At 33.2% G+C, this 14377-nt stretch overlaps 1 protein-coding gene across 4 annotated transcripts in view; it reads right to left on the bottom strand.

Annotated features, from left to right (window-relative positions):
- Positions 1 to 14377, bottom strand: part of LOC127738079 (zinc finger protein 11-like) — a 32202-nt gene that overhangs the window by 5984 nt on the left and 11841 nt on the right. The window contains exon 1 of one of the 4 annotated variants that reach the window (XM_052249169.1): positions 2768 to 2959. The exons of 2 other annotated variants lie outside the window; for them this stretch is intronic. Coding sequence is in view for 1 of the 2 variants with exons in the window: in XM_052249167.1 (XP_052105127.1) it covers positions 2772 to 2781 (10 nt within the window). In the remaining variant the exon portion in view is untranslated. Of the gene's footprint in view, positions 1 to 2767; positions 2960 to 14377 lie in introns of those variants that run through there. One more of the 4 variants, XM_052249167.1, reaches the window with a different exon arrangement.

Raw genomic sequence — 14377 nt, 5'->3', positions numbered from 1 at the left:
AACTTTCAACAAATTTGGATTTTGAGTGAATCTTCCGTGTTTTTTTCTCTCCAAATTTTTGATATCGTCCTGGTTTTACAAATTAGTGGTTTCTTTGATTTAAATATATTTTTTATCATAACCATGCATACATATATATATCTAACGAATAACGGAAAATATAGCAAATTTGTAAAACTCGAAGCACTATTCAGGTTTTGTTTGTCGCTATTTTTTTTCCCGTGAACCCTTTATATATTGGCGAGTTTTGGAAGTGTCTATGGGCCACTCAATATCCTCGGAACGTTTCGAAAATTTTCCATCATTTATACAGGTAGTTATTTATGTCTTTGATACGGTTCCTCTTATGGATAGGCTTCAACGTGACAATGTATATTTCAACAATCCGGCAAACGGTTCATTTGTAGATTTGAAACCAAGGAATAGTTTATTGATATACAATGACCCAGAATAAACTGATTATTTCTGAACGTTTATCATTTGATATTTAGTTTTTCAATCATAGCATGAGAAAATGTCGGAAAGAATAAAGAAAATTAAGAAAACGATATTTCTGTTAAAATATTCATCCAAGGTCGGACACACAGTGGTCGGAAAGCAGAAAGATAATCAAAAAAAAGGTTTTTCTGTAAAAATATCTAATTTCATTTATAGATACTACCAGACTAAGAGAATATTCATCGTTAAGGTAAAACTGAGACTGAATCTATTCCTAATAATTATAGAATATAATTAAAATTGTAATGTATACGTGCATTATGTCTCACAGGTTTGATCAGTGATTACATTTATGAAAATTATATGTAACGTATGAGCACTAATGAGCAGGGATGCGTACTCAAAGTTAGCTGAATATCTAAATTTTAAACGGTCATGAATGAAAAAATACTTGCGTGGTTTCAATTCACAAGGATTTTAAATCCTCGCATCTCACAAAAAACGTAATTAATATTTTACAATAATCATAACAAAATTTAATTACTATCATAATGTTATTTTTTTGTTCTTTTATTAGTTCAACCTTATAGAATCTAAATATTTGTACTATGGTACGGTTTTGGAAATAATTGTATTCATTGTGTTGGTCAGCTATCCTACACGTCTTGATTCATTCACATTATACATCACCCTATTCACACGCACACTTTCTGTTTGCGTTCACAAAAATTCCGGATAAAATGTCAATGAATCCGGAGTCAAAACACTTGAGGTAGGTAGTTTGACATCCGAATTCAACTATTAGATTAATATATGCGATGACGCAAATGCGTATTCTTATCCAGAGTATTAGTGCGTATGCTTTCAATTTACTATTTCTTGCGCCAAAATACCACGTTCATGCATAAATATTAATTTCACTCGCGAATGCGAATTTTCGCTTTTCTTATCTAAATTCAGGATACGGCAATAAGAGATTGCCATGTGACTTTCAAGCACGGTCATCATTGCTTATGGTATTCTGACCTCTAGCTGTTTTTCTTTTGTTTTCTTTTTTGAGTCACTATCCTTTTATAAACTTTGACATTTTCGAAATGCCAAGAATTTTCTACCCAAGGAATAGATTACTTAACTTCGTACTTAATTTGGCCTTTTAACTACTTTTATTCGAGCGTCACTGATGATTCTTTGTAGACTTAACTCGCGTCTGACGTAAAACATGTTGTCTCATTGGCACTCATACCACATCTTCTCATATCTAATCCTGGTATCTTTTTATATCTACATGTCTTTTTATATAAATTGGTTCTTTTGAGAGTATGTTCAGGTATTCATAAAACTTCTGAAAATAAGATATTCTTCAAAACCATGTTTCCCTATAGAATATTTGGATTGATTTAAGTAAAATCAGGAAATCCTTAAAATTTGAGATGTTTTATGAGACCAAAATAAGTCTGTGTATAAGAGGTCCAAATGAAGCTGGTGTGTTACTCTCGAGAAAAATATACGAAACCTTCTTATAAGTTGCATGCCACAGGGTTTCACTTAACATGGAAAATGGACTTTAAATTTATCTGTACAACATCTACCATGAGTACAGACAACTTCAATAACGAGTGGAGAATATGAAGGCATCCATGAAGGAAACAAAATATAAAGATGTGACAGATGAAATAAATGCATCCAGATTATAAAGCAAACTGAGTGCTTAAATTTATATTGCGATTGGTTTGTGCAATTTGTATTATACATCCGGTTTGTAGAAACTGGGATTTCCAATAGGATTATAAAAAAATGATGTACAATTCCAAGTAATAAATGAAATAGTCGAGCTTTAAAATGTATATTCAAATAGTAGCTGTATATAAACTTTTCTTTTCACACCTATCCAACATTGCTTTCAACTGACTTGTGCAAGAATGTACACACTATTATACATATTTTTAATAAAGGTAGTTTAACTTCATCATTATCTTCTATTCACAGTCAATTATTTCAATTCAAAAGCAAACAAAAAATTCAGCAACAATCTTTTGGTGACCAGTCAGCGGTCTTAGGTTCACGTGTTGCTTTTCTTTTTTAAAGAGAGCAACTTGTTTCCGAATGTATCATATATTAATCAATTAAAAGTCTTCCTTATAAAAAAAACCTTTTAGACACGCCTTTTATTATGGAAAACCAGTCGAGAAGTCGATTTATTTTGTTGGAACAAAAGAACGATCTATAATTCCTGGTCGCCATTGAATTGAGAATCGACAAGTTAAAAAAGTATTAATACCGTTTCATGTTATTGCCGATGATATTTTTCAATAAAGTATTACACACGTACTTACATGGCAGCATTTTTAGTCAGAAATTCGTTTTAAATCCTTTAGAAACATGCATGCAGTGTATAATGGGTAAAATATTAATTCATGAAGTTCGGTTCCAGTGAACCATATCGAACAGGTTTAGATTTTACTACATCATGTACATGTTTAACTATACTGTTTGTACTATAAAATCCTTCTATTGATCATACTACTATATCACGATTTCCTTTTAACACTCGGGTAGTACGACATTTTACGCAACGCTAAGCAATTAGTCGGTAAACATTGGTGTATTTGTACCAAGGATAGCGATTAAGGTTGTCAATACAATACAATACTTTGTTCTGTAAAAACCAATACAATCAAAGGTAAAGAAAATGACATGCAAATACAATATGGGTCATTTTTAAAAAATGTCAATTTTCAGTACACCTATGCTTATTTTTTTTAAAATTTTAATTGAAAATGCAGTTGTAAGTGTTTAATTTAACGACAGTTTGCAGGATTCACGATTCAGCACATCAATCATAAACACGATTTAGATCTATTTTGATAAGATTAAAATATATTTAAGTCCAATTTTTTGCGTAATTTATGTGCGAACAGTGTCAGGGTAACATATTTCAAATGATTATTTTCCTATTTTCTAATTGCCTTGATATCTGCAAAAGGAACCATTTTAGAATGATAGTGAATACTCTAACGAAAAAAAACAGCTTCTTTATCATTCTATGTAACATTTTTTTCTACAAAATTAATTCAATCGGCATGTATGAAATGCATGTTTATGCTGTTACCGCTACTTGATCAACCGTTAAAGTGTTTCTCCCTATGAATATGTAACTATTCAGGGATGATTTCAAAAGCACAAAATCATCCTAAAAATTTGACACAGCACGTTTCTTGCATAACAGTGTAGAGAAAAGAAAATTCAAGACATTTAGTGAAAAAAAATTCCCTTTTATCATGTCTATGTTGTTACCAATGAATTTATTAATTACAACAATATTAAACTTGTAAAAAGTGCAATTACGTGTTAGAAATCAAACTCCCAGCAGAAAAAAACATTATCACTGCATCGGAGGGAGTAGTATTTCACAACAGCATTCATAAATGAAGAATGTGTCCATCCTGCTATGTCTATCCTGTTGCTATGATTACAGTAACAGGATAGACATTATTTGACTAAAACATCTTTAAAAAATATATAATTATATATTATTCTTCAAATGACGAAATGTTTGGTTGTTTGAACTCATTTAAAGGTGACAACGTCTTGATCTTCACAATAAATCATATACAAAATGCAATACTGTTATCGGTATCAGGATATACAAAAAAGGGTAACAGGGTTGAACTTAATATGGTGATATATCGTTAACCTACGTTCCTGTTACCAAAAACAAAACGACAAAATTAAACCAACATGCGAGGGAATTACTTGATGTTGGGTTTATTAGAAAGAGAAAAAAATGCTGAACATAATGAATTACTAATATAAGACTTACGTTTCTGGTGGTTATTTTTATTACCTTTGTAAATCAATTTTTAGAGGTATTTTTCAGTACAACATAGAAAATTATCATTATACAGAAAGAAAATACATAGACGTTTTTACTCTCGAAAATCATTTTATTGGCAATGAAAAACAAGCTTAAAATTTTATCGAAACCTTTTTCTAAATAACCCAAAATTTCTTTTGAACATGGTAACAGGAGAAAAAAAAAATTGCACCACCTATCAAAAAAATGTTTCAATATATTCTTGTATGACATTATCAAGATTGCATCTTTTAATATGTTGCTCCATAAGTATTGCTTATTTTGATTTGCTTATGAAGAGGGTGGTTTATATAAGTAACTTTTATTCAATTTTGCAATTTCAAGATTCGACATTTTTTGAAAATGACCCATATATTCAAATAATACAGTGTATGGTAGAGATGAGTTAACATTGATGTAGTATGAGATACAATATGAAAAAAACAACATGGTAGTGTGGTCTAGCCAGAAGGACTGATTATATCATGGAATAGAATGTCATGGTGCCAACGTATACTTGTTCCCCCTAACAGAAGTTCCACTGGAAACTTTGTTATAAACTATGCCACAATACTATTCTATAACCTTATTCCGTAAGGAACAAATACTGTAATATTTCTTCCACTTGGAACTTATATTATGAAGGAACTTCTATTTCGTGAAATTTGAATAGAAGTTCCTTTAAAGTAGTAATTCTAAATGGAAGAAATATTCTGTAATGTTGTTTCCACTGGGAGAACAGTATTCCAACAGGAACAGATATTCTGAGAGGAACAAACATAGTTGACAAGCTTTGGGCTATTCCCTTGGGCTTAGTCGCCTGTCTTGGTACCAGCACCCAATTTTTAAGATAATTGTTGTTGATAAGTAGCCCGTACTACACTATGGAAGTAAGTAGGTGATATAGTTTACTGTGGTTGCTGATGTTTGTTACATGGGTCATTCTTTGTAAGAGAAAACAATATCGTGTCACAACCATAGATAGAAAATTTTGTTCTTATGTTGTGCTGTTACACCACTGTCCCAGGTTAGGGGAGGGTTGAGCGCTCACAAACATGTTTAACGCCGCCACATTCTTTATGTGCCTATCCCAAGTCAGGGGCCTGTAGTTCAGTGGTTGTTGTTGGTTTATGTCTGTCATATTTGTTTTCGTAATTTGTTTTGTTATAAATTAGGCCGTTAGAATTCTCAATTGAATTGTTTCTTGTCGGGGCCTTTTATAGCCGACTATACGGTATGGGGTTTTCTCATTGTTGAAGGCTGTACGGTTGCCTTTAATTTCTTACATCCACTTCATTTGAACTTTGGTGAATATCCCCTTTGAAAAAAAAATACATGTGCCGAAATTTATCTTGCAAATTTTTCAAATTATCCCACTGTATGTGAAACATTTCAGTATTCAATGCAACTGGTTAAAACTTTCCCTTTTGAGCGCATCTTAACTTGGCAAATTTATTTTTTCTAACACTGAATTCAAGATATTTAAGGCATACATATACTTATAATAGCACTTGACCAACGTTATAACCATTTCTTGAACAACTTTAAAAATAGATTAAAAAAAATATGAACGAAATATGATTCAAGCTTTAGTTATTGTGAAACAAAATCACACCCTTTAAAGTTTTGAAATATCTAATTACTTTTTAACTGCATAGAAAACTTTAAAAATGAAGTATAAAGGTGAAGGCAGTTTATTTACAAACATTCAAAAGTATTCAGGTGTGCGTGAGATTGATTTTGTTTGTGAAGAGGGTAGAACGTTTTGTGACTATAAAACCTCAGAAATTTTATTGAACAAGAAAGAAATTATGTGCGAGAGAGGTATTATTTTTGTAAAATGGGTGGTACAACAATAACGGGTTGGTATGACAAAAACGCCTAAATGAGAAGAAGTTTCATTGAACGAGATAATTCAATCCATTAACTCAAATCACATAATTCATTAAAAAACTTGACTTAACAACAACTTAACAGTGTATGTTTGTCCACAAATGTGATAGGTTAAAATCAAAAGATCAAAAGGTTTTAAAAATCAAAAGATCAAAGAAGTATTGATACATGTAATATGCCAACCAAATGTTGATGTGGACATGATACTTGTAATATGCCAACCAAATGTTGATGTGGACATGATACTTGTAATGTGTCAACCCAAATGTTGATGTGGACATGATACTTGTAATGTGTCAACCCAAATATTAATTCAATTTTGACTACTTTTTAAGGGAAGTCAGTAAAGGATATGATTTTAAAGATTATTATTTTTTTATTCAATTATCACCGTATTCTTGAACCAACAATTGGTTATCATCTACCGATGTACACAGTCATATAACCTCATCTTTACAATTGATATCACTACGATGTACATGGAAGACATTTACTTTAAGTTTCAAATGCAAAATATTATGCAAAAATATCCTGCTCCCATGTCATTTTAAATATCTTGTATCCATCTAAACAAGGAAAGCCAAAAATGCTTCCCCTAAATATATGTCTCCTTCGAACTTTCAGAGGAATCCAAACCTTCCATTAAAGTGATGGTCTTCATAGGACTTTAAGGATTATAAAGGTGAAGAAGGTTGTTTATGACTTTTTGTAAACAATAAACTCTAGCAAAACACGAATACACTAGTGAGTAATCTAGGTTTCAAATGTTATAACGAAAGTCTCAGTAATGAGGTCTGTGGATTTTTTTAGTAAAAATCTTGGCTTGAGTTGCCACAAAATCTACCTTTTGTATAAATGCAATTAAACAATAAATAAAATTTCTGTCAACGACGTTTCCCGTTGTACTAACATGAGCAACATGACGGGTGCCACATGTGGAGCAGGATCTGCTTACCCTTCTGGAGTACCTGAGATCACCCCCAGTTTTTGATGGGTTCGTGTTGCTCAGTATTTAGTTTTCTATGTTGTGTTTTGTGTACTTTTGTTTATCTGTTGGTCTTTTTTTTAGCCATGGCGTTGTCAGTTTATTTTCGACTTATGAGTTTGAATGTCCCTTTGGTATCTTTCGCCTCTCTTTTATTTATATGTACAAAATGGCAAGTCTCTTTTATTCAGTAGAAGCGGAAGATACCAAAGGGACAATCAAAATTCATAAATGGACAAAACCATGGCAAAAAAAACCGACGAAAGACAAACAACAGTTTACAACTCACAACATAGAAAACTAAAGACTGAGCAACACGAACCCCTAAAAATGAAGGCTATCTTAGGTGCTCCGCATGGGAAAGCAGATCCTGCTCCATATGTGTCACCCGTCGTGTTGCTCATGGTAAATTCGCATTTGGTGATAATTCTTATTCGGTGATGTCACAATAGAGGAAAAGTTAATGGGAATGCCTCAATTACGACAATTGAAACATATAAGTGGTCATCTATGACACAGATGTTCCATTAAATACCTTGGATTAAAACATTCGTTGTTAGCAGCAACACTCTATCAAAAAAATCATTATAGGAAACACAATCTCTTGCATATCGTATCAATTAGGAGATATCTACTCCATAGACGTTGATGGAATAATTAATGTAAATAAGAAATCAAATAAATTATGAAGGATATCTGACAACCCAGTGTCTTTAGAATAAAGGATAATATGTGCAACACTTAGTGCTGTGCATAAAAAAGGATTTAATCTTACTTTCACCATTTTTTGTTTGTATATAGTTATTCGTTATTAGAAAACTAATGAAATGAAATTGCGACATTAAAGCAATTCTTACAGCTGTGAGAAATAGTATATCTTATAATTTCTTCAAGGTTGACATCTGTATATGTAACACATGACAGTTATATTCATCTTGTCTCATACCATATTTCTTATTTTTCTGTTTTTGTATAGCATATGTATTTGACAATGTTAACTCGCTTCAACTTATAGAGCGACCTGGAGTTGTTTTCTCACGAATTTCACAAAGAGTCTAAAGTAGGTGGCATTGTAATGAAGTCAGTGGTTGATTAAATAATTTTATTATGTAATTACAAAGTTAAGAAAGATTCTGAAGTTCAAATGTTCGATTGTTCACAACTGTCTTTAAAGTTGAATTGTTCGAATGTTCATATCGTCACAAGGACACGTGATCGTATAGTGGTATAACTGTTCGGTACTGACTGAGTAATTCGGATGGTTAGTGAATTAATTCCAGCCTACCCACAAGGGGGAAGACCTTGGCGGAATCTCCTGTCGGATTCTATCTGTACGAATCTATCTGCCGTTCGAGTCCAAAGCTGGATCTTATATAGTTCAGTGGTCCATACAAACGGTCCATAGCTGTAGGCCGGTTACGTAGTAGTCTGGTTGTGGAGTAATACTAGTCTGTGGTTAATTGTCAAACTATGCAATTAACCCCTGACGGATACATGTTATTTCACAGTAGACATGGTCATTTATTGGCTGCAGGGTATATGTCTATAATATTCGTACAGATTGTTATTAAGTGTCTAAAGGTTACATGTAATCGTTTCGGATTTGCTTTATTTAGTTACTTCCTGATGATTAACGTATGGAACACAATTGTGTTACAGCATATGGACCAGAGTATAGCAGCTGGAAATCCGCAGCATTCGTCTTACTTCTAAAGCTCCGCAAATTTGATTAAGTTATATACATTGGTTTTTCTCGTTTGAAATTGTTTTAAATTTGGATGTCGGTACCTTTTAAATCTTACTATACGGTATGGGTTTTGCTCAATGTTGAAGGCAGTATTTATTTCTGTGGACCAAAAGGACAGATTATTTATTTTCTGCACTGTTGAAGCATGATTTTTCATTTTTCGTTAAAACAAGGGACTGATTATCTATTTTCACAATTATATTTATAATATTTGAAAACATACAATTTTAAGATTCTTAAATAAATAACATAGTCAATTAAGTCAATCAGAATTAATCATCATCCTCTGGAAGTTAATCTTTTGAATTGCAAACTGCATATATTGCATACGTACAAGGTATTAAAGCTGGGCTGTAACTAGCCTCTTTTAAAAGTTGTCAAAAAAAAATCAGCGAAGAGACTGGGGTTCGCTGAAGGCCCCAAGAAGCTATAGAAAAAAAAGGCGCAAAATCATGCATTATGCGCGTTTCCCAGACCCTTTCTTAATCTGAAACGCAAGTTCTGTTTGAATTTTTTGACAATATTCTGGTCTCAAATCAAAATATATAGATTCAGTGTAAGACTTTTAGTTTTTAGGGACAACATCAAAAGACCAATATGTAGGACAAAGCAAAAAATGTTTCAGTTTGCAGAAAAACCTTTTATGCCTGTCAATTATGTTTTTTTTTCAAATTAAGTTAAGAAGGGGCTGATTATCATTGATATAACTATGTCAAGTCAGTTTTTATAACACATTTCAATTACAACTTGATGTAGTTCCTAACTGGGATACAATTTAAAGTAGTTTTCAATAGACAAAAGGTCCTTAAATATAATAAAACTCAAGTTTAAAACATAATTACTAAATTACAAATAGAATGCAACACTAAGAGAATAGTCATAAAGAAGGGCAACCAATAAACAAAAGACAAACCCGGGAACAGATAAAACACAAAACGACAAACATTTTAGACAATCAACACTGAAAAATAAAAATAAATGAGAAACATGGATCTCAAAAAACAGGGGCTACGTCAGAGGGTGAACATAACTTGCTTCTTGCAAGACACTTGCCGTGAAAACAATTTGATATGAAGACAAGCTTTTGTTTTGAAATTTCCAACATGAGGCATTTGCCTCAATGTAGTTACGGCCCTGTAACAAAAGTGAGGTAAATGTTCACGAGACAATATACCTCAAGTGAAATGAAACCCATTTTCAAACATTTCAAATACATTAATATTTATATTATTAAAAGATTTGGGAAGTTTTTCCCGAAAAAAATATGAAAAAGACGAATTTTGGAAGAATCTGGTGCCTTTTCATACTTCAGAATAGCATTTATAAGTCAGGTTATTTACTTTCAAACTACCACAGAACAAACCATTCATTTTTGTTATTATCAAGGCTGAGTTATTTATTTTCAAAATCCTCCTGCCCCCCCCCCCCCCCCCCCCCCCGAATATCAAATGGTCGTCCCCTAAGTTAACACAAGATATTATTACTTGGAATACAAGGTGGGTACAGGGTTGTACATAAAATCCATTAAATGATTACTTACCATGTAGAATTTATTCGTTTGTAAAACAACAGATATATTTTTTAACTGATGACAACGTTGTAGGTATTACAGATGTCACTATATTATATTGCTTACTGTATACATACATTCAATATCTTCACTTATATTGATTGATGTACATTGTATAGATGACCTATCATTAAATATATCTCGGATAACAAATATCTAATTTTTTAATGATATTTGTATCTTATTTACATTTCACCAACACAATTCATCGAATTGATAACATTGTACACTTGATCTCTGTCGATTTGATGAGTCATGCCTTTTTATCAACTGTTTTTACAGATTTTTCTTATGCTGTGCTGTTTCAACACTATCCAAGGGGACGGGAAAGCACTCGCACTTTTGTAGCTTACTAACGGAATAGGCTTTGCTTATTGATAGAAGGTTGTACAATGGCCTATATATAGTTGCTCTGATCTCTGGTGGATTGTTGTCTCACTGACAATCATACTACATCGTCCTTTTTCTATATACAAATTACGTACTCTAAGGGGAAAGAGAATGTAACAAATATCGTCATGATTTGTCCGACATTACCAGTGTGAAATACACAGTAACAATACAACTTTTAGTTTACCATAGGCCACATCAAGTTAAACGACCTTCTTTTTAGCTAACCATAGGCCATATCAAGTTTTACAACCTTGTTTTAGTTTACCATAGGCCACATCAAGTTATATGACCTTTTAGTTAACCATAGGCCACATCAAATTATAAAACCTTTTAGGTTACCATAGGCCACATCAAGTTATAAAACCTTTTAGGTTACCATAGGCCACATCAAGTTATAAAGCCTTTTAGGTTACCATAGGCCACATCAAATTATAAAACCTTTTAGGTTACCATAGGCCACATCAAATTATAAAACCTTTTAGGTTACAATCGGCCACATCAAGTTATAAAACCTTTTAGTTTACAATAGGCCACATCAAGTTATACAACCTTTTAGTTTACAATAGACCACATCAAGTTATAAAACCTTTAAGGTTACAATAGGCCACATCAAATTATAAAACCTTTTAGTTTACAATAGGCCACATCAAGTTATAAAACCTTTTAGTTTACAAAAGGCCACATCAAGTTATGTTTTGGCTGACTCAAAAGGAAACAATAAGTGAATATGGCAAATAGTTCCTATGGACTTCAATACAATTTCGTTATACATTCAAACAGGTGACCGCATGATAACGTGAAGCGAAGTTATCTCAAGAATGAATTCGCCATAATTATCAAAAAAATTAGAACATACACCTCAAACACGTGGAGACATTCTACGGCATCCACACAGTACAAGATACTTAATATGTAAATGTAATGGGAAATTAAAGGATATGGTTTATTTATAATAAGAAACAATCCCTACGTACACTTTTGAACTAACAATCCCGACAAACACTTGGAAACTTAATAATTCCTACACGCACTTGTGAACTAACAATCCCTATAAACTCTTGAAAACTTAACAATTACTACACGCACTTGTGAACTAACAATACCTACAGACACTTGAAAACCTTACAATTCCTACGCGCACTTGGAAACTTACAATTCCTACACGCACTTGGAAACAAACAATATCTATACGCACTTGGAAACTAACAATCCCTACAGACACTTAGGAATTAACAATCCCTACAGGCACTTAGGAACTAACAATCCCTAAACGCACTTGGAAACTAACAATTCCTTCGGGTACGTTGGAACTAACAATCCTACAGGCACTTAGGAACTAACAATCCATAAAGGCAATTTGGAACTGACGATCCCTACACGCATTTGGGAACTAAGTATCCCTACAGGCACTTGGAAACTAACTTTTCCTACAGGGAATTTGGAACTAACAATCCCTACAGACACTTCCAAACTATTATTCCCTACACGCACTTGGAAACTAACAATTCACACACGCACTTGGAAACATACAATTCCAACACGCACTTGGAAACTAACAGTGCCTACACGCACTTGGAAACTAACAATTCCTACACGCACTTGGAAACTTACAATGCCTACACACACTTGGAAACTAACAATGCCTGCACGCACTTGGAAACTAACAATTCCTACACGCACTTGGAAACTAACAACTCCTACACGCACTTTTGAACTAACAATACCTACACGCTCTTGGAATCTAACATTCCCTAATAACACTTGCGTATAAGATAAGAAAAATAGATACACTTACTAAACATCAATGTTGATGGACAACTGATAACCAATAGAAGAAGACAGCATGTATACTATTATCATTATTAGTATGTGTGCAGACTAGGTATATATCTACCTTTATTTCATACTTCTGTAAATCATATTGATTAAAAAAAAACGTGTATCATGTCCGTTATAAGGTTATCGATTAATTCTGCTTGACAAGCGTTACATCGTTCTTAAGGACAGTGGATGCCACATGTTCGTCATGGGAGTTTTGTATAGTTACAAATAAATTATGCATATCTTAATTGCGGATATTTCTCCTTTTAATAATTTGAATTGGTTTCCGTCAAATACTTAGATCAAAGCTGGTCTCTGTTATTTTTATCCAATGCTATTCTCCATGTTTTTTTCATCAATCTGAATTTATCTCCTTACATAGTTATTCCATGATAGTGTTGCCTCATTTGCAGACATTCCATGATAGTGTTGCCTCATTTGCAGACACTACATGATAGTGTTGCATCATTCGCAGACACTCCGTGATATTGAAAGGTGACTTTACCGAAAACCCAAGTCGTTGGTGGAAGTTATTCGAAAACTTCGTTTCTTTATATTACGACGAATCTAAATTTTGTAATGCATTTCCACTATTTCTAGAAGAAAACGCACAAATATGGTATAACAGATTGTCAGAAGACGTTACAAAATGTCGAAACAATTTAAAGTGTGAGTTTTTAAAGAAATACGAATTTTCTTCTGGACAAAATTTTCAGACAAGTACCGAATTAATAAACATATCTCAGCACGAGGAAGAATCAGTGTCAGAATATATCAACCGGCTTCATGTTTTATCGGAAAACCACAATTATGGAGAACAATTTACTTTATGGAAACTTCGGAATGAATGTAAACCTGAGCTTATGCGACAAATGGCCTTCGGTAAATGGCCAGAGACAGTGGCGGAAGCAGAAAATCGACTTCGTTCAGTCGAAGCGACATCCAAATGTCTACGAGAGGATGACCGGAAGAGAATGCAGGATAATATCGTCACAAAACTGCAACCGGAAATGGAGAAGATGCTACAACAAATAAGTGCCGTAAACAGCAAAGCGCTCCAGCAACCTACTGCAAGTCCGACAATGGTGGAACCTCTTCTTGATTATCGCAAAGTTCAACATCGTACCAGAACGCCAAGACGACAACGCAGACGTAACCCATGCTACAGATGCGGTGAGTGTGACCATATACCATCTCAATGTCGCTTTATTAGAATCAAGTGTAATAAATGCAAATCCATAGGCCACAAAGCAAAAATGTGTAGATCAAAACAAAACAAATTTTCGGCGCAACCAACAAAATTCATTTCGGCAACGGGTTTAAGTAATACAAAAGCAACAAATCTAATTAAAATTCGGGTTGCAAATCATTTTGGTATGGCTATGGTTGATTCAGGAGCTACTATTAGCGCAATTTCGGCAGATTTTTATTATGCAAATTTGCAAAAGACAGTACCACTTGAAAAGGCATATCTACTGGCAACTGGCGCAAGTGGAGCAACTTTAAGAGCAATAGGACAAATTCATGTAACTATAGAAATAGGTCGTTTATCTATGGAACAAACATTTCAAGTTTTTGAAAATTTTAGATATTCAATTATTCTTGGTTTAGATTTCTTAGATCAACAAAAAGCTAGGCTGAATTTTGATGACAAAACCCTTGTTCTACAGTCTGGTA

This window comes from Mytilus californianus, unplaced genomic scaffold (assembly GCF_021869535.1).
Source record: "Mytilus californianus isolate M0D057914Y unplaced genomic scaffold, xbMytCali1.0.p SCAF_4, whole genome shotgun sequence".
NCBI classification, from domain to species: domain Eukaryota; kingdom Metazoa; phylum Mollusca; class Bivalvia; order Mytilida; family Mytilidae; genus Mytilus; species Mytilus californianus.
Note: the sequence above shows the minus strand (reverse complement) of the source record. Positions and strands in the feature narration are given on the sequence as shown.